Raw genomic sequence first — 21025 nt, 5'->3', positions numbered from 1 at the left:
TCACTTACATACTGTGTGCCACAGTCTGCAATTATTGTTGAAGGTAGTCCATGCTCACCCAGAACACTCTTGAAATATGTGCACACTGTCCTAGCAGATATATCAGGTAGTAGTCTCACGACTGGAAAACGAGAATAGTAGTCTACAATGATCAAGTATTTATGGCTGTCGAACTCGAATATGTCAGAACCAAGTATTTCCCATGGTCGTGTTGGAAGGTCAGGTTGCATTATGGGTAGTTTCTGCTGTGCTGGCTGAAACATGCTGCACACATGACATCCTTTCACCATTTCTCTAATGGTGCTGCTAATACCTGGCCAAAACACAGATTCTCTGGCAAGCAGTATGCATTTAGTCTCGCCTTGGTGACCAGTGTGAAGAATATCCAGAATGTCGTTTCTCAGTGCTTTTGGAATGACAATTCTCTCACCTTTCAGGATGAGGCCATCTTCCAAAACAAGATCACATCTGAATGTCCAATATTCCCACAGTTCGGGTGGACACTGCTTCCTGTATTGAGGCCAGCCTTTGTAGATGGTGGCTTTGAGCATGTTCATTATTGGGTCATCCGCCATTGCTTCTCTGACAGCTTTATCATCCACCAGTCGTGTAGCAGTAGATATGAAATGCACACCAGACTGGTTGCTTGTAGTTATTTCTTTTGTCGTCTTTTGGCAGATTCGTGACAAAGCATCTGCTAACGGGATTGAACGCCCTGGTTTGTATTTAACCTCAATGTCAAATTTAAGGCATCTGAGAATAAATCTCTGGAGTCTTGTGGGAGTTTCTGCAAGGTTTTTCTTGAAAATCTGCTCCAGGGGTGAGTGGTCAGTTTCCACCATTACTTGTCTTCCAAGCAGGTAGTATTCAAACTTTTCTAGTCCAAACATAACTGCGAGGCACTCCCTCTCGATGTTGGAGTATCTGGATTCTGTGGGGCTCAAACATCTGGAAGCCATACCAACAATTTTTTCTTGCCCATGCTGATCAATTTGTCTGATCCAGGCTCCGAGACCCAGGGTGCTGGCATCACACTGCAGGATGGTTACGGTATTAGGGTCAGAGTCATAATAGCTGAGCAGTTGCTTTGTGCACAGTTCTTTTTTTATGTTGTCCAGAGCTTGCTGATGATGGGGTTCCCATCTGAAGTGGACATTTTTTTTATTGAGTTCTCTTAGTGGAGCAACTAACTCTGCCAGTTTGGTTGAGAATCTGTTAAGGTACGTCACCATTCCCAGAAGTGTTTGGAGTTCCTTAGTGCTGGTTGGAGCTTGAATGTCCTTAATAGCCTGCAGTTTGTCTTCTGAGGGCAGCAGCCCTTCCTCAGTGAGTGTATGTCCATAGAAGCTGACTTTGTTCTGCTTAAACTGTAGTTTCTCTGAGTTAAAACCAATATTGTTCTTCTTTGCTGCCTCCATGACTTTTATGAAAGCTTCGTCGTGCTCCTCTTCAGTGGCTCCAGATATGATCAGGTCATCTGCTATGCCTGATACGTTGGCAATGTTGTTGAAGATGGAGTCAAGCTTCCTCTGAAAAATATCCTGTGAAACCACCAATCCGAAGGGCAGGCGCTTGAATCTGTATCTGCCAAACGGCGTGTTGAAAGTGCACAACAGGCTCGACTCATAGTCTAGCTCCTCATGCCAGTAACCTTTTTTGGTGTCTATGACACTGAAATATTTTTTCCCGTGCTGGAGTGGTAGAAGTTCATCGATTGTCCGTGTAGGGTAGTGCGCTCTCTTAATGTTTTTATTAAGGTCCTTCGGATCGAGGCACAGCCTGATTTTCTGCTGGTCATTTTCCCCTTTGGTAATTCTGCATGTGATTGAGTTGACCCATTCCGTAGGTTCTGTGACTTCAGTAATGATGTCATCTGCCTTCATCTTCTCCAGTTCAGCTTTGTACAATGGCATGATGTGTACAGGCACAGCTCTTGGTGGGTGAATGACTGGTTTAGGATCATCCACAAGCTCAATGTGGTATTTTTCCCCTGGGAACTTCCCTATCTTGTCAAAACATTCCTTATATTTTTGCAATACTTTTTCTCTGGTGAGAGTTGACATTGATTTCAAGTGGTCAATGTTGACTGTTATCAGCCCAAGTTCTTGTGCTTGGCTGCATCCTAGCATTGATGGACTCCCTGATGGGGCATTGACAATGTTGAACTTTGTCACTATAGACTTTTGCTTGTAGGACACTTTGATCTCGGCAACACCAACATTTTTGATTATGCTGCCACCATAGCCACTTAGTATGGTATCACTTGATGTAATGCGTGGCTCAAATGGTAGAGTCTGCAGATCATCTGTTGTCAGAATACAAGTGTCTGCTCCTGTGTCAATCTTCATGTTCATGGTGTAGCTGTCATTTAGCTTAACTTTGACGAACAGTTTATCTGGAAACTTGCATGCAGTGTCAACTGCACAAACTGAGGTGACAGAGCCGATTGTAGCTGAAGATCGTGTGTTGTCTGTGTCATAGTCACAGTGGTGTATATCATCTGGACTGTTTATTTCATGCAACTGTTTGTTTCTTTTTATACATACTTTCAGAAAATGTCCAGTTTTTCCGCAGTATCTGCATTGTGCTGATTTTGCTGGGCATGGATCTGACCTCTGATGACTCCCTCCACATCTGTAGCAACCATTTGGTGTAAAATGCAATTTTCTTGTGTTGAGTTGTCTGTTAGGTTTCTCACCCTTTCTGAAGTCACTTTCCTTCATGTGAGGTTTCTGCTGCTTGTGTTGGCTTGCAAACATCTTTTGCTTGCTTCTCACTGCATGAACATCTGTTGGTTGCCTGCTGCCTCTACTTATGATGTCCATCTGAGCTCTGGTGCTCTCTTCCACTTTGGCTAGGTCATACACTTGTTTAAAAGTTAAAGCATTTCCAAGCTTGATTGCATCACTTCTGACTTGGTCAGATTTGAGGCCAAACACGAGTGTGTCTCTCAATGTTTCCTCTTTTGTTTCTTGTGCGTATCCTCCTTCATCAATCAATAGTCTGGCTTTAGTTACAAACTCTTCCAGTGGTAATTCTCCTTGTTTCAAGCATCTCAGTTGAAATCTAGCAAGTATGTAGTTGCTCTGTGGCCTGCTGTAGCCTTCAAGTTTCTCAAACACTGGGTCCAGTTTAAGTTTGTCATCCTCATTTGCAAAAATAGCTGTGTTGTATATTTCCAAGCCTTTATCTCCAATCCATAACAAAAGCAGTCTCACCTTCTTGTCTTCTTCTGTGTCGGAAAGTGGACCCTCAAAAATGAGTTCACATTTTTGTTTGAAGAGCTTGAATCTCTTGTGTACGTCACCAGGACTAGTCCAGTCCATACATGGAGGTTGGAATCTTTCAGCCATCTCAGAATCCGAAAAAATGCATTCACTGTGTTAAGGTGTAATACATCCAGGAATTAGTCTTGTCCGGTATGCTAATTAGCTAGCGTCGTATCTTGCGCTGGTTCAAAGACGTTTCAGGCGGCAGTTTAAGTAGGCACGTCCTTGTGAAGATTAATATCCCACTTCTGACACCATGTCGGAGGTGTGGGAAGAAATGAGGATACCTGATATCAGCCAACTTGTAATTTTAATTTCCTCAGCCAACGATCGATGCACACTGGCATACAGAACAGTCAAAGAGAGTGCTGAACAGAATATACAGAGCGTAAAATAAAGCATCTGGTCTCTCACACTGCCATCTAGTGGAATATAACAAAAGTGCTCTGAATAACAACATCTATGTTGTCTCCTTGCATTTTTACTCTTAACATAATAATACTATGACAATGAGAAACGAGCAGAGAGAAGAGGAAGTGCAGTGAAAGTTCTTCTCCAGAGATTTGCAGACATCTGATCCTCTGAGGAGGACGGAAACAGAAGAGTCTCTGCAGCATCGGCGCTCACAGAAGGAGAGAAAAGCCTGGTTGTGGTCACTAAAACTACAGACTGGAGGCTCATGGGTAATAACAGAACCCATCCATCCTTCCATTCACTTTCTCAGTGGTCATGTGACCGGACGGCCGGGAGTTCAAATCCAAGCCGAGTCGTGTCAAAGACTCTAAAAATGGGACCCAATGCCTCCCTGCTTGACAATCCGCATTAAAGGGTTTTAGATTGGGGGGTTAAACCACCAAATGGTGTCTGCAGCTCACCGCCCCCCTTAGGGGGAGGGGTCAAATGCGGAGATCAAATGTCACAAAGCTAGGTGTGTGACGGATAATGGGACTTTACCTTAACACATCACTCACACGCACGTCAAACACATGGTGGCTGCATTGTGCACGTTATACATTTGCACATCAGGAAACCAAAAGTCCCATTAGGTTCCTATAGAGTCGCCTGGCTTGGTCCTCCACGCCCACCACCCTGCCAGTTTTCCGGTGCTCTGCTTTCTGCTGATTAGCAGATTAACCCTTGTGCTGTCTTGTGGGGGTCCAGATGACCCCGGGGGGGGGGGGTCATCTGGACCCCCACAAGACAGCACAAGGGTTAAGTGTATCTTCATCCTGACTGACCGAACACACCTGATGCAGGTAAGCCGTAGCAAGACAGGGCGGTAGATCTCCCAGACCAGGGTTGTGTACCCCTGTTGTAGAACATGTCGTCGTCGGCAGCTGTTCGCCTCAGCAGACGATGGTGTAGCCCCCTGGGGATCTACCTGCACCACCGGGAACGGCTGTGCAGTCCGTTTCTGGAATGGCAGTCCCTGCCACACTCGGTGCAGGTGAAGGGTGATGGTTCTTGCAGCTGCTGCTGCTTCCTCCCGGTTCTTTTCTGGGCTGCATTCTCGTTCTGCTCGGCCGCTGCCCGACTGCGAGTCTCCAGATGGGGCGATCGTCTGCTTGACTTTCCCATGAGTTGGGGTGGATAGAGCACCGCCTCATGTCCTTCTTGCAGACGTCTCTGAAGCGCCGTTTTGGACGGCCTCTCAGACTTGGTCGTCTTTGGGAATGCGGCCTGCGTCCATTCTCATGACATGATGGCCCAGCCACCTCAGTCATCTCTCACTGAGTGCTGCATGCCTGCTGCTCCTGTTGGCTCGTTGTGGCACCTCGCTGTTTGGGACCTTGTCCTGCCTCTTGATCTGCAGCAGACGCCCCAAGCACCTCATGTGAAAGCTGTTGAGCTTCTCCTCATGCCTCGCTTAGGTGCTCCACGTCTCGCTGCCGTAGGGGAGAGTACTGAGCACGCCGGCTTTGTAGACGCCCAGTATGGTCGTCTGGAGTTGTTCCACACTCGCTGGAACATGTGGACCCGTTAAAAATTCATTCCTCAGAACACAGGAGGTTCACAATGAGCCTCAAACTTCAGAGCAGAAATCCTGTCTCACTGGAAGGTGCCAGCAGCTTCTGATGGCCGGCTGCTCTCCAACCATGGAGGCCAAGCTCAGCCATCTCTGTTAGGGGGAGGTGAAGGAGAGCCGGCTCCCCGGTTCAGCTGTGAGTGGAGGCTGAGTGATGACCCCCCCCCCCCGAACACCCTCCACCTCTCTAAAGGCCTCCCCACCAAAGCTCAGTCCTCTGAAGGAGGGTCATAACATTTTATAGCCAAAAACCTGAAGGATTCTTATTCTGCATCGTGAGACGTTTGATAAAAACATTAAAAGTTCAACATCATTTATTTCCCTCTAAAAAATAAAGCAATGACACAGTCTGTTTGCATGTTTCATGGTGAAATGATGCATTTTGGCACGATTCCTCAGAGTCAAGTGGGGGGTCACACCCCCTGTAACACCTGACGAAAAGGTTTTCATGAACTCAGCACTTCACACCCTGTAACCATAGCAACCACAGATGTCAGAACGTTTATAGCCGCGGCCTGTGCGCGCCCCTCCGCCTGGCCTTTCTGAGGTTTTCACTATCAGCACATGCAGAGCAGCAAACACGGCGTGGAGGCGTGTTCAAAGATCAAAACTCTCTTTGAATTCAAAGATCAGTGGTCCTCAAACATGATGTGTAAATAAATGGTTTTCCTGGAGAGCAGGATGAGCGGGTTTACATCTACAGCTGCCAGGGGGGGCTGAGCACGGAGGGGATCTGCTGAAGGTCAGAGTTCGGGGTCAAAGGCCTTCATACGTTCATCGCTTGGTCCAGTTTGGAAGACCAGTCCACTCCACACCACTAGATGGCAGTCCAACATCCACAAACCGCATCAAGCTGAACTCTGGACCAGATTTCCCCAAAGCTGGAACTTCTTCAGGTTTCCACTGAAGTTTGGGATGAAGGTGATCTCAAAAAACATCTTTTCAGTGGCGCATCTGACATTTCAAAATGACCTCAGAGAGATAAACATCTGAGAAAACTGTTCAAATAACAGACAGATTACAGCAAATACGGACGATTTGAAATCTATTGCTGAAAGGCGGCTTCACCTCTCACCAGGAGAGGCAGAAACCTCCATTTTTAGCTCAAGTTCATGAAGAGGATGATGATGATCTTCAGTGTGAAGCTTCATCCGCGTCCCCTGGTTGATGGCCCCGCCCTCTGACCTGGGATCGGTTCCATGACTGAGGGCGGCGGCGTGAGGATGAGGAGCGGCTCAGGACTCTGCATCCACGCTGGAGATCTTCTCGATGGACTGAAGCAGCTGAGACACCAAGCGGAGAGTCTCCGCTTCCCCCATCAGCTGACTGCACACAGAAATGTGTTCTTACATCACCTTGAGCTAAAGCGTGAAGGTGAAGAACTCAATAGAATCAACAAACTCTGTCAAACGGGAGAGTTTGGTTCCGTCCCAAACCCGGACACGCAAACACTGACCGGATGGAAGAGTAGGCGCGGCTCGTCGTCTTGTTCAAGTACTCGGAGGCCACCTGGGCGTTCTGCCTCATCGTCATGACGACCTGAGACTCTGCTGCTTTCAGGCTGCAGTTCTCCGATGACAGACGCTGCACCTCGCCCTGAAACACAACAGAACGAGAACTTCTGACCCAAACCTGCGTTTGTGATCAGGAAAGGTTCTGTTTCATCTCTAAGGATGTTTTAGAAGTTAAAAACCAGACCCCCAAGAAAACACTAACATGACTGTGATGCATCTGAAAATGAGAAAAACAAAGTGGAGGTCTGATGGAAAGTCTGTTGAAGGTAAGATTGTCCTCCAATGAAAACCTTTATTGATACTTTACAGACTTATCCTGGAAATTCTGCCATGAATTCTTCTCTCATTGGAGAAAATAAACATTTCCTGCTACTAATTCCCTTCTTGTGGACAACGAGCATTTAGCCAAATCACAAGGCGTCAGATTCAAATTCAAAGTAATTATAAATTAAATGCAGATTCTAGTTTAACTGAATGGATCCCAGTTAGAAGAACACCTGAGGTTAATAGATCTCACCTGCAGCTGCTGAAGCTCCGCCTTCAGTCTGGAAACTGTGTTTTCTGCCTTAAGGGCTCGTTTCTGTCAAACAAGAGACAAACACGCATGCAGAAAATAGAATTACACACAGAATGGTTGTTCTGACCAATAGAACGACAGCTGTTTATTTCTCTGTAGAAGTCTATGAGATTTTAGCTTCTTGGAGTCAGCGGGTACTTCCTGTTTGGAACGCCAGGGGGGGCGGGGTCACTCAGTCCAGTTCTCACATCTGCAGACCTGTGTGCAGGGGTGAAGGGAGGTGTTGGAAGCACAAACGCGCATCTATATGCCGATTGTTGTTAACCCAGATAGCAGAATTAAATGGGCTAACTGCCTGCATGTGTCAAGCAAACATCACACACGTCTGCACATATCGTCTCACCAGACAAACTTCTATGATGGTGCTTCCTTAGATTCACTCTGGACTTTATGTTAAATGGCGTCTACTTATTTAGTGGTTTTCCATCATCCTTTAAATTCTCACTAGAATCATGTTTTGATTCTCTCTCTCTCTCTCTCTCTCTCAACTGGGTTTTTAGAAGTGTAATATAACTCTTGCCTCCAGAATCTATCCATCCATCCATGCTGACCAGCTCGGACGGTGATGATACAGAGGAGAAGTGGAGCGGCTCGTTCTCTGGTGCAGCCAGAACCACCTGGAGCTGAACCCACTTAAAACGGTGGAGATGACAGTGGACATACTCCACCCCCCCACACCCCCCCACACATAAACTTTCAGACTCACACAGGTTCCTGGGGTCCACAGGACCTTAAGTGGACCTCTCACATTGACTCACTCTGGAAAAAGGCTCAGCAGAGGTTTTACTTCCTGTGACAACTCAAGAAGTTCAACCTGCCTCAGGAGCTGCTGACCATCCAGTCTGTCCTGACCGCATCCATCACGGTCTGGTTTGGATCAGCAACCAAACACTACAGGAGCAGACTGCAGAGAATTATCAGATCTGCTGAGAGGATTATTGGTTCCAGCCTTCCAGCCTTCCCTCCATTCAGGACCTGTACCGATCCAGAGTCAGGAAGCGGGCTGGCAGAATCGTAAAAGACCCCTCTCCTCCCGGACACTGCCTCTTCAGCCTCCTCTCATCAGGGCGGCGCTTAAGGACAATGCGAACCAAAACCACTCGCCACAAAGACAGCTACTTCCCCCGAGCTGTCACTCAAATGAACTCCTGACTCCAGACCACTCAAGAACACGGAACAGAACCACAGAAACACCAGAACTACCACTGCATTTTTATTTAGTTATGTTTATTCATTTCTATATCTACCTTTTATTACTTTTTTTGTTTGTTATTCATCCTTTTTTTTGTATTTACCCCATTACACTTTTTTATTTCTTTCTAGTTTGCAGGAGAGCACAAGACACTGAAGCCACATTCCTGGTACATGCACTGTACTTGGCCAATAAAGCTGATTCTGATCCCCCCCCCCCCCCCCCACACACCACCATCACCCCCCTCTCGCCCTCTCCTTCCCTTATATCTTCAATCACAAATACAATGTTTATGTACTAATAACTAAAAAATACTCAGTAAGAGTACAGAAATCTTTGTGAGGAGATATCTTTGGCGTGTGAATAAATATTATTTTTGTGTAGAACAGATAAGGCGTTTTATTATGAAAACAGAAAGCGGCGACCATGGGTCTTCATGCTCTGCTCTGAACGGTGTTAGAGTGTGGGGGGGGGGGGACCAAAGTAGGATCTTTAACGTCTTTTATCCATGTCCTCCATCATCATAAAAATGCTCCAGAATCATTTTAAAAACACCATTTTCACTGGCGTGGGTCTTTAAGACCCGCAGTGCCTTACAGGTTAGTTTATTTATTTCATTTGTGTTATAAATAGAACAACCGATAAATCGATGCCCTCTGTGATAATAATCAACCATTCAGTCCTTTTAGTTGAAGCAGGAAAAAAGCCTCCATTTGACAGAATTAAAGCACAATAACAGAAGCTGCAGGTTATTGTAGCTGTAATAATCATTCAGCTTTGACTCGGGAATGAATTAATCGATTGCCAGCAATAACATTAGAATTACCCAGCATCCATTGCAATCATCAACAACCACACTTAAACATTATCTGTTGAGTCTGGGTGAAATCATTTGTTTGGGTTCATTTTTAAACTGATTAATGTTCACCCGTGCACACACACATTCACACACACACACACACACACACACACACACACACATTCACACACATACACTCACACACACAGACACATACATTCACACACTGACAATGGCTCTCTTCGCTGTACTGCTCCCAACACATATCCAGCAGCAGCAGTGGAGGAGGGTTCATTCTCTTGCCCATGGACACTTGGGCGAGCGAGACAGGAATCAAACCACCACATGGTTCACAGCTTGTGTGCCTTTTGGTTCTTTTGGAGCCGGTCTGCGTTCTGACTCCAGAAATGATTCTCTATTCTGGTCGGCACCGCCGTTCAGGTGAGCTTTCATGCCTGACGTCATCCACAGCCAACCCCCTCGTCTGCTCTGAGGACAGCCAATGCGAACAAAGGGGCGTGGCTTTGAGCACGCCGTCCTTCAGGAGCACTCTGCCTCAAACCAAACACCTGTCTCTCTCTGTCAGATCAACCATCAGGACTGTCCGTCGTCTCACCGTCATCAGCTGCAGGTTCTGCTCCACGGAGTGAACCATGTTCTCAAGATCCTGCGCCTCCTTCTCCTCCTGACGCCTCCTCTGCAGCAGCTCTTCTGTCAGCTGTGTCACCCTGCAGGAGGAGCACAGAGGCATGCTGGGTAAGTAGGCAGGTGCCGGGCAGTGAGGCGCTGTGATTGGCTGCTCCTGACCTGCGCTGGTCATCCTCGGCTCTCCTCTGCAGCTCCCTGAGCGTCCTCCTCAGAGACTGGTTCTCCTCCTTCAGCTGAGACAAACAGCTTTATTAACGCTGCATGAAGGGGGGGCCGTGCTGATAACGGGGGGCCTTACCTGCTGCATCTGAGCAGTCCTCCTCCTGCAGGTGGGGGCAGCCTCAGCCAGGGAGGTTTCATCGTCTCCCTCATAGTTCTCTGTGTGTCCTTCGGGCTTAGAGGAGAACCTGTAGGAAGAGGAGGAGGTCCGAAGATGAAGATCATAATCCCCACCCCTCATTTAGGAGAGTGGACCTCAGTAATGACTCACCGCGTCTCCTCTTCCTCCTCCTCTTCATCATCTTCAGTGCACAGGGAGGAGGTGCTCTCCACGCCTGACTGGAAGCTCCGCCCCCACTCCTCCTCCTCCTGATTGACATTTTCATCACATCTTCTGAACACGGAAATGGGAGCGAATGTGACGCCATCGTACCTGCGTTGCCAGGTGAGTCTCAGACAGGAAGCAGCTGCTGATGTCCGCATCCAGGTGAGGCAGGTTCCTCTGAGCCAATCACAAACACGTCAGGCTCCTCCCTCCACTCCTCCTATTCATGGCTCTGTAGGTCACGGTCTCCTTACCTCCACTTGGTTCTGGTCCTGCTCCGGGTCTCCGTCGTGAGTCTTCCAGCGCATGAACTCCCTGAAGGAGAACGGGTTCAGGTCCTCCGCCTGCCCCTCCTCCTCTTCCTCATCTGCAGGTGTGAAGGACAGCGATGACCTTCAGGTCTGAATCACAGCTTTCCATTAAACAGTTAAGGGGAAATCAGTGTTTCCCATTGAAATTGTTCTCTGTTAGATAACGGTCAAAATGAAACGTGTCTGTTGTTAATACGCCTTTTCTTTTTTTGGGATAACCTGGTTAATAACCGCCAAATGCAGGTCACGTGGTCTCAGGCGTGTATATCAAGTCATGAAACGTCGATTCAACAAAGAACGCATCTAGGGCTCGACCACAGGAATGTGTCAGAGGTTGAAGACGCTGTGTCTTCTTCTACTGAAGACCAGCTCACATGTTTTAACCGCAGCTTTGGCATTTGTTCATTTACATGTTTGGTCACAACCCCTAAATGGATCAGAGAACTGGACTGAGTGAGCATGACGTCACCGGTTGAAAAGGCTTTTCTGCCGGCTCCAACCATATCAAGTCAGTTCAGTCGCCACTTTTTGACAATACGGACGCCGCCGTGTTACGACCAGATGTCAGCAGATTGGTCCGGGCCTGAATTACTGTTTCTATGGCAACAACTCTCACCAATCAGGAGTGAGCTTGTTGGAAGTCCACATCCCTTGCACTAAAAGCGGGCTAGACGAAACCTGTCAATCAAATGTTTTGAAAGTTCCACGTTTTCACTGAGGCATCTGATTCGTCCGTTTATAATCTGAATAAATCGCATCTCGGATAAAATATCGTGAAAAAAAATCAGTATTGTCAAGATCATCTTTTAAAAAAATGTATCGGATCAGGAATGTTTCTTCTGAATAACAGCTGTTTATTTCTCTATAGAAATCTGTGCGATTTTGGTTTCTTGGAACCAGCAGGTAGTTCCTGTTTGGAACAGGAAGTGGGAGGGGTTACCCAGTCCAGCGCTCACATAGAGACAATAGTCCGACAAATCCTCACCAACCTTCATGTTGCAGCAGTGATGTCACAAACAGGAGGTGGAGCAGGTTTATAATAATAATGACACATGTAGGGGTGTGTCCATAAAGCTCAAGGAAAACTTCCAACATGTCAGCAAAAAATGTCAGAAAATTAGAAAAAAGTGGGAATATACAACAAGCCTTAGCAGATATGGCTGCTGAATAGACGTTACATGACTGTAAGCTAATGCATCATTATTCACGGTAACGGGCAACTTTGGAGCGGCTGGATGGCTCAGTGTGTTAAAGGAAAACGAGGGTTTGATTCCCAGAGTGGGTCCTTGGGTAAGGCCTTTCCTGCTACTGCCCAAGTATGCAGACACGACAGGGCCCAAGGCTGGGTCTCCCTGTGCCGGTCCCCAGCCCGGGTAAAATACAAGGTTGTGTCTTTAAGGCCATCCGGTGTAACAATCTCCACCTGTGTCTATGAAGACTCTCATTCATCCAGGTTGGTTCCATTGTAGTAGGTTTAGGGGATGTCATCTGGACTTGGTTTTTAAAGTTAGAAGACGTTTCGCCTCTTATCCAAGTCTCCACCTGTGCGGATCAGTGAAAGCTGATTCGCTGTGGCGACCCCTGAAGGGATGTGCAGAAAGGTGAACACCAAAAATGCAGAAGGGGAAACTGGGTATTCAAGACACATTAGACATCACAGAAGTACGCTGTGGGAAAAATAATTTAACTACAAGGAAACACAGTCCAGAGCTTTCACGTGCTTGTCCCAAGTCCGGACAAACGCAGGTGGATCTGCATGTGATCAGGAGACCAGATGAGAGGAAGCAGCTTCAAGCTGTTTCATCATGTTGGGATGGAAGGAGGACAGATCCTGGGGGAGGACTTCTAAGAAGGTTCTGGAGGTGAAGACTGGATCTGGAGATGTGATCATGTGTGTCACGTGTCAGATTCTGGGCAGCAGATAACCGACTGTCGGTTCCTGAACTTTCTCCTTCATAGTTACATCAGAAGCTAACTTCTGCGTGAAGATCAGTGACGTCACTGTTTCACGAGAACCCAAACCGTCAGAATCCGAGTTTAGATCAGAACCGGACCGAAGCTCTCACCGTCGGTGATGATCAAGGTCTTTCCGCGCCTCTGGCCGGACATGTCAGCCACAGGCAGCTCGGTTCGGTTCGGTTTGGTTCGGTCGGGTTAGCAGAGCCACACTGTCATGTCGCAAAAGCTGGTCCGGTTCAGACCCGGAAATCCCCCCTCCAACTCCACCGTCACGTGACTGATCTGTGACTCCTGACTGGCTGCGGGTGGCACGTGACGTCAGCTCGAAGAGTCCTGCAGAGGAGCTGCACCGCACGTGTCGTGTTTGGACAGGTTCGGTTCTTTTAAAACCCGGAAGAAGCAGCGGTGAGTGTGGCCCAGTACCGAGTGCTCGACCAGCTCCGTGTGTGGACGCGGTTGCAGCTGTGAACTGCTTGGGTTCCGGTTCCGGTTGTTTTTTCCCTGGAAAGCATGGGTCTTCCCGCGCAGAGTTCCACATGCAGATCTGGTCCAAAAGGTCCTGCTCAAGTGGGTTCTGTCTTGGTGAAAGGATAGAAGATACGGGAAGACTCAGAGGTTCTTTATCTGGTTCTGCAGGTCCACAATGTCCGCGGAGACGGCTGAGGTGGAGGGCACGTCCCAGACCCAGTCCACTATGTCCCCCTCTCAGGTGAGGTCTCAGTCCCAGTCTCAGCCAGGGTCCGGTTCGTCCAGCGGGCCCACTTCAGGCAGTCAGTCTTCCAGCGGGTCTGGGACTCTGAGCAGCGTGGACACCATTCCTGTCACACTCGCTTCTGTCCCGGAGGAGCAAGAACCAGAACCACAACCCTGGGGCCGCCTGCTGCCCATGGCCAAAGGCTTCAGGAGCCACGGTGATTCTCCAGCCGTCACCCCACAGAACGGTTCAGATGCTGTCTTTGATTCTAGACCTAACTGAGAACCTGGTCTGTGTTTGAGGGTTCCAGACTGCATTGCGGACCAGTACCTGTTTGGACGGGATTCCACATGTAACTACGTCCTGGATGACCCGGAAGAGAGGGGTTCCAGAAAGTTCAGAATCTACAGCAAGAAACACTTCAGGATCTTCAGAGTGAGAGCCGAGCTGCTGCGTACCAACCTGTCTGTCTTACCACAGACAGGTTGTCTCTCAATGATACCCGTCTGTCTCTCTGACCAAACACCCGTCTCTCTCTCTCTCTGACCAAACATCTGGCTGTCTCTTTGGTTAGCTGCACACCTGTCTATCTCCATTTAACCACACAGCAGTCTGTCTCTGTTTTATCTCACACCTGTCTATTTCCGTGTTTGACTGCACTGTCTGTTTCTTATCTGATCTCTGTCTGACCAAACACCTGTCTGTCTCTTTATATCAGTGTTTTTTAACCTTTTCTGAGCCACGGCACACTTTAACCTTAAAAAAAATCCCGCGGCACACCAGCATCCAAAAAAAAAAAAAAGGAGAAACTCGTAGTCTGTATTGATCTACAGCCCCTGCACAATCTCACATGCATTTTTGAGATAATTGTGGCAGAAAAAGCTGGAAACTGCAGCTGTTTTTTCTTAAAGATGCAATAAAAGTTAAGTTAGAAGATTTAAAAACAGTTTGATGTGTGTTCGTTGGTTTCAAGACGTTTAACAACAGATCTCCTTGTGCGCTGTCACTCTCACAAACCGATGCATCATGGGAGATGTAGTGCATAAAACGGCCGAAGATCGCTTTTCGGAGCTTCATTGTTTTGTTCACTTGTTCCACGGTCTGATACCGGATTCTGTGGAAAGCTACACCGCTAAAGACGAGCTTTAGCTGGTATTTTTGTTAGAACTGAGCGACTTTATGAGCTTAATCGGGACAAGGAAGTGAAGACTTTAAGCACTTCTGATTGGTCAGACTGATGACATGTGATTAAGCCCCCAGGAATTATTGGTGGATACAGTAAAGGGACGGGACTTTTCCAAAATACAGCCGAAGGTGCAGCTGAATTGCGTCATTCTTATCAAAATGTCTTTAATAAAATAAAATAAACGCAAAGAAAAAGTATTTTACGATCTTTTATATTCCTAACTCCTCAGTGTTTTATCAGGGCCTGTTTGGTTGAACACAGAGCTGAAATCCTGGAGATGGGAAATGTTTTTGATCAGTTAATGAGGGCAATTTCCCATGGCACACTTGACCATCTCCCACGGCACACTGGTGTGCTGCGGCACACTGGTCGAGAAACACTGCTCTATATGGTATCCACTTTTTTGTGTGATTGATCACACTCCTGTCTATATCTCTGTCTGACCGCACGCTTGTGTCTTTCTCTGTCTGATGGCACACCTGTGCATTTCTTAGTCTGGCTGCACACCTGTGTGTTTCTCTTCCTGGTCAAACACATGTATTTCTCTCTCCGACTACACCTGTGTGTTTCTGTGTCTGACACACAACTGTGTGTTTCTGTTTCTGACCATACACCTGTGTGTTTCTGACCGAATCTTTGTTTTTCTGTGTCTGACCACACACCTGTGTGTTTCTGTGTCTGACCACACACCTGTGTGTTTCTGTGTCTGACCGCCCACCTGTGTGTTTCTGTGTCTGACCGCCCACCTGTGTGTTTCTGTGTTTGACCGCACACCTGTTTGTTTCTGTGTCTGACCACACACCTGTGTGTTTCTGTGTGTGACCGCACACCTGTGTGTTTCTGTGTCTGACCGCACACCTGTGTGTTGCTGTGTCTGACCGAAGCTTTGTTTTTCTGTGTCTGACCACACACCTGTGGGTTTCTGTGTCTGACCGAAGCTTTGTTTTTCTGTGTCTGACCACACACCTGTGGGTTTCTGTGTCTGACCACACACCTGTGTGTTTCTGTGTCTGACCGCACACCTGTGTGTTTCTGTGTCTGACCGCACACCTGTGTGTTTCTGTGTCTGACCACACACCTGTGTATTTCTGTGTCTGACAGCACACCTGTGTGTTTCTTTGTCTGAACGCACACCTGTGCGGTTCTGTGTCTGACCACACACCTGTTTGTTTCTGTGTCGGACCACACACCTGTGTGTTTCTGTGTCGGACCACACACCTGTGTGTTTCTGTGTCTGACCAAACACCTGTGTGTTTCTGTGTCTGAACGCACACCTGTGTGTTTCTTTGTCTGAACGCCTCCCTGTGTGTATCTGTTTCTGACCACACACCTGTGAGTTTCTGTGTCAGACCACACACCTGTGTGTTTCTGTGTCTGACCACACACCTGTGTGTTTCTGTGTCTGACCACACACCTGTGTGTTTCTGTGTCTGACCACACACCTGTGTGTTTCTGTGTCTGACCACACACCTGTGTGTTTCTGTGTCTGACCGCACACCTGTGTGTTTCTGTGTCTGACCGCACACCTGTGTGTTTCTGTGTCGGACCACACACCTGTGTGTTTCTGTGTCGGACCACACACCTGTGTGTTTCTGTGTCTGACCACACACCTGTGTGTTTCTGTGTCTGACCACACACCTGTGTGTTTCTGTGTCTGACCACACACCTGTGTATTTCTGTGTCTGACAGCACACCTGTGTGTTTCTTTGTCTGACCACACACCTGTGTGTTTCTGTGTCGGACCACACACCTGTGTGTTTCTGTGTCGGACCACACACCTGTGTGTTTCTGTGTCTGACCACACACCTGTGTGTTTCTGTGTCTGAACGCACACCTGTGTGTTTCTTTGTCTGAACGCCTCCCTGTGTGTATCTGTTTCTGACCACACACCTGTGAGTTTCTGTGTCAGACCACACACCTGTGTGTTTCTGTGTCTGACCACACACCTGTGTGTTTCTGTGTCTGACCACACACCTGTGTGTTTCTGTGTCTGACCACACACCTGTGTGTTTCTGTGTCTGACCACACACCTGTGTGTTTCTGTGTCTGACCACACACCTGTGCGGTTCTGTGTCTGACCACACACCTGTGTGTTTCTGTGTCGGACCGCACAACTGTCTGTTTCTATGTCTGACCGCACACCTTTGTGTTTCTGTTTCTTACCACACACCTGTGTGTTTCTGTCTGACCGCACACCTGTGTGTCTCATTGTTCATTTCATTGTTTATCTGTCTGTCTCTCTGTCTTCTCATGTCAGGAGGACTCTCAGGTCTTTGTGGAAGATCTCAGTAATAACGGTACCTTTGTGGACGGTCTTCTAGTTGGTAAAAATAAGAAACTTCCTCTGGTCAACAACGCCGTCCTGTCTCTGGCCGAACAGCGAAACAGAGGTGACACACCTGTCCAACCTGAACCATCAGCCGCCTGCCGTGGTGCTGCCCATCCTGACCCGGTTCTGCCTCTCTGCAGTGTTTGTTTTCATTGATCTCATGTCAGACGATCAGTCCAGTCTCCCCAAAGACCTGCAGGAGAAGTATCTGCTGACTCGGCGAATTGGCGCGTGAGTCCCTTCACGTCTGTGTTGTCACTTCCTGTTTTGCTCCTCACGGGGAATGTGTCTTGCAGAGGTGTGTGTGGGGAGGTGCGGCTGGCCTTCGAGCGATCTACCTGCAGGAAGGTCGCAGTCAAGGTCATCAACAAGAAGAACTTCCAGTCAGAGGGGGTGAGTCTTCCTTCCTTCCTTCCCTCCTTTGCATTCAGGGACACGGGACCTAAATGTTTGCTGTGACAGTAGCAGTAACCTTTTAGGTTTATCGTCCAATCACAGACTGCCACACGGAACGCAGAGACAGAAATCAAGATTCTGCAGAGGGTCGACCACGTGAGTGAAACAGAGACTCCTTCAGTGACTGAAGACCCTCCACCTTTCCGTCAGACCTCAACCTCTTCTCTCCATAGCACTTCTTTCCTGTCCTACCGCCACATCCTGTGGTATCACTTCCTCCTCTTTCCTCCATCCTGTTGTCCTGATCTGCCAGTCCTCTTGTCTACTTTTTTCTTCTCCTACACCCCTTTCTCCATCTCTTTCCCACCTCCTCATCTATTCTCCTGTTCTTTATTGTTACCTCTTTTGTCTACGCTCTTGTGTCCTGCAGCCTTGTCTAATAAAGACGGAGGACTTCTACCAGACAGAGGACAGTTACTTCATCGTCCTCGAGATGTGAGTGTCTCTGAACCGACTGTGTGTGTGTGTGTGTGTGTGCTTTCATGCGCACACTAAGCTCAGCTATCCGTGTGTCAGGATGGAGGGGGGCGAGCTCTTCAATAAAGTCAAGTCTCAGCAGCAGCTCAAGGAATCTGTGGCCAAACTCTACTTCTACCAGATGCTCTGCGCCGTCCACGTAAGTGCCCGCTACCGTCGCCGCGGTGACGCCACGTGCACACACGCAGCCCTGGTAACTCTGTGTGTGTGTGTGTGCCCAGTACCTCCACAGTAACGGGATCATCCACAGAGACCTGAAGCCGGAGAACATCCTGCTGTCCTCCAACGAAGACGTATGCCTCATCAAGGTGACCGGGAATCTCACTGCTAAGAATGGATTCCAAGAAGAAATGAAGCATTTGTTTGGTTAACTTCTGTTCCAACATACATTAACTCATGTTAAACTGAAGAAAAGTAAAACATTTAAAGGGGAAAAAGGGACATTTCCAATAAATTGTTTTTTTTTCCTGAACACCCCTCCTTTGATCAATGATTAATTAAATGATTATAGATGAAGTGGACTCCTCAACTTCACCCTGACCTGTATTTCAGGTGACGGACTTTAACCAGTCCAGGATCCTGGAAGAGGCTGCCCTGATGCGGACTCTGTGTGGGACTCCATCCTACCTGGCTCCTGAGGTCTTCACCCACGCCAACACCACCGGCTATGGCCTGGCTGTGGACGCCTGGAGCCTCGGGGTCCTGCTCTTTGTCTGGTAGCTCCTCCCCCTACACCTGTTGTGCTGACTCGACAGGCGTTCTGTCACCACCTGTGTGTCTGTCTGTCCTCTCCAGTCTGAGCGGCTACGCCCCGTTCCACGAGAAATTTGGGAACCATTCTGTGTCGGAGCAGATCATTCGAGGAGAGTTCACTATGGTTCCCTACAAGTGGAAACACATTTCAAACCAAGGTGAGATCCACACCTGTGGGGGCAGTTTGCTGAAGGGGTAAAAAATACTGAGTGGGAACAAGTGCTCCAGCGCGTTGGCAGCATATGTTCTGCAAAGGACATGAAAGAAATAAACCAAAACCTGCAACAGTTTGACTGTAACCCAGCTGCCTCAATCTGAAAACAGTCTGAACCGCTGAAGTTAGCTTCAGATTTACAGTTTCCAGCTGTGAATCACAAACCAACTTTAGCATTGTGCACTTTCAACTGTTGATGGTGTTGCCGCAGGAGATTGTTGGCGCCATTTGTCGTCATTTGCATCGTTTGTTGAGCTCTCCAGTCGGATAGGACTGACTCTGTTCTCTGTGTAGCAAAGGACATGGTGAGGAAGCTGCTGGTGGTCGACCCCAAAGAGAGGATGAGCATCGATGAAGCTCTGCAGCACCCCTGGCTACAGGTGACTCCAGCCGCTGACCCAGATGCCATAGGATTGTTCATGAAGCACACGTCTCACGCCAGCCGATGGTTTCAGGATCAGGAAATGCTGGCGACGGCTAAGAGGCTCATGTACCCAAACGATGCTACCCACGATCCAGCACCTGTTGCCATGGTAACCCCGACACAGCAGGAGGCGCTTTCGGCATCAGGGGACACCAGCCACAGAAAACGAGAACGGGAAGAAGACGACGAGGAGCATCCTGCTAAGCGTAGCCAAACTGTCCATTAGCTGCTGTAAATATTCTTTGTCCCAGTTTCAGTTATAAAATAAAGTTCAGCCCGTTCACTTTATTTATCTGGTCTGGACCTGGATGTTCTGGTGCTGAGAAGTTCCCAGAGACATTCTGCTGTAGTTGCTCTGGAGGCTATGAGAGCTGGGATCAAACTGGGTTTACAGTCAGGCGAGAAAGAAACTAGGAGCTGTGGTTTATGAAGAACAATGGCTGCAGACCAGGACGTCACCACCATAACAGTCTCAAGCTGCCATGGCAACCACCCAAAAGGAAAGTCTCAGCATTGTGATGGACTGATGACATGTTTGCCTCTCCCAAACCCCAAACACATGCAGGCAGGTTTACAGGATGGATGGACATTCCACCACATTCAGGCATTATTTCATTTCACCTCTTTAGGTGCAAAATGATTGAAAGGGTATGTCAGCCATATTTTTACACATGGTAAACTGGTAAAGAGCTCCCAGGTGGATTTTTTTTTTTTAACTTGTCCTGTCCAACAGCTGGGCAAACAGATGAGAGCTGAAGGCCTTTTGTGTTGGACATATTTTATTTTAACAACAGGGGTTATGAATTTTCTGACAAACATGAGGTATGATTGAATAAACCCCTTTTGGAATTGAAGCCAAACTTTATTCATTTTAATCCTATTTGAAAATCTGTGTTGGACCGGACGGAAAAGGAAAGAAGGGAAGAAGAGAGAGGGGGGGTAGGAGGGTGATTATAGAAGGGGGGGATAAAACCATGAAGCAGCACAAAGCAACAAGTTTCTGGATGTTATAATCATTGCAGTGAGGTTCAGATGAAATACACGTCTATAAGGGCGGGGCCTGTCCACACACACACAGAAATGTTATAAACACACCTGTTGGCTACAAAAATGTCCACATGTCAACATGTACACAATACAAATATTGTTCCCACATGCATACTTATGCATTCAAACCAACTAGTGTGAAATATTTCATTCAATTACGCAAACTATTAGTGCAAAGGTGAGCTAACACCTGTGCTCAAGTGAGTGTTTATGTTCTTCTAAAATGGATGATGGAATGTGAAATCAAGATCCAGGTGGATCTTGATTTTTTTCTCCATCAGAGGGAAATGTATGAAGCTTCCGATCACCTGTTTTCCTGAAATAACTGAAGGCAGAAACTTTCTCGGGAAAGTAAACCCTGTGAGGCAGAAGTCTCATGGTATTCTGCAAGTTGTGAGACTATCTCCCTTCTGGGAAGAGGTGCTGCAGTTTTCATTAATAATTAAGGCTTGGATGTTTTCCTCCATTGATAAACGGAGCTAAAAACTGTCTTGTATTTTTATTAGACTTGAAACGTATTTGTGAGAAACACAGGATTTGGGTCAAACTTCAGATCTTTCAGAAAACATTGTACAGGTTTTCCTTTTATAACAGAAACATGTTGGA

General features: G+C 47.6%; 2 protein-coding genes across 5 annotated transcripts; one reads left to right on the top strand and one right to left on the bottom strand.

Annotated features, from left to right (window-relative positions):
- Positions 1-5591: 5591 nt before the first annotated feature.
- Positions 5592-13106, bottom strand: LOC101171133 (serologically defined colon cancer antigen 3 homolog). Of its 3 annotated transcripts, none has more exons than XM_011493613.3 (10): positions 12947-13106; positions 10824-10936; positions 10678-10746; positions 10516-10613; positions 10324-10432; positions 10185-10258; positions 9994-10105; positions 7327-7389; positions 6752-6891; positions 5592-6621 (listed from the first exon to the last, which is right to left on the bottom strand). In XM_011493613.3, the coding sequence occupies exons 1-10, from the start codon at positions 12987-12989 to the stop codon at positions 6531-6533; spliced, it is 912 nt and encodes a 303-aa protein (XP_011491915.1). In that variant the 5' UTR covers positions 12990-13106; the 3' UTR covers positions 5592-6530. The 3 variants fall into 3 exon arrangements, with proteins under 3 accessions (XP_011491915.1, XP_020556263.1, XP_023814590.1); XM_020700604.1 differs by lacking the exon at positions 12947-13106 and adding an exon at positions 12304-12369; XM_023958822.1 differs by lacking the exons at positions 5592-6621; positions 6752-6891; positions 7327-7389 and adding an exon at positions 9119-9866.
- A 32-nt stretch (positions 13107-13138) lies between these two features.
- Positions 13139-19660, top strand: chek2 (checkpoint kinase 2). 2 transcript variants are annotated; one of them, XM_004085208.4, is made up of 14 exons: positions 13139-13244; positions 13476-13750; positions 13844-13968; positions 16977-17109; positions 17189-17279; positions 17345-17441; positions 17547-17600; positions 17875-17939; positions 18021-18120; positions 18203-18289; positions 18534-18697; positions 18777-18892; positions 19243-19328; positions 19404-19660. In XM_004085208.4, the coding sequence occupies exons 2-14, from the start codon at positions 13483-13485 to the stop codon at positions 19596-19598; spliced, it is 1581 nt and encodes a 526-aa protein (XP_004085256.1). In that variant the 5' UTR covers positions 13139-13244; positions 13476-13482; the 3' UTR covers positions 19599-19660. The 2 variants fall into 2 exon arrangements, with proteins under 2 accessions (XP_004085256.1, XP_011491917.1); XM_011493615.3 differs by lacking the exon at positions 13139-13244 and adding an exon at positions 13262-13395.
- The last annotated feature ends 1365 nt before the right edge of the window (positions 19661-21025 follow it).

The sequence above is a fragment of the Oryzias latipes genome, chromosome 9, assembly GCF_002234675.1.
Source record: "Oryzias latipes chromosome 9, ASM223467v1".
Lineage (NCBI taxonomy): Eukaryota > Metazoa > Chordata > Actinopteri > Beloniformes > Adrianichthyidae > Oryzias > Oryzias latipes.
This window is presented reverse-complemented; position numbering and strand designations above follow the sequence as displayed.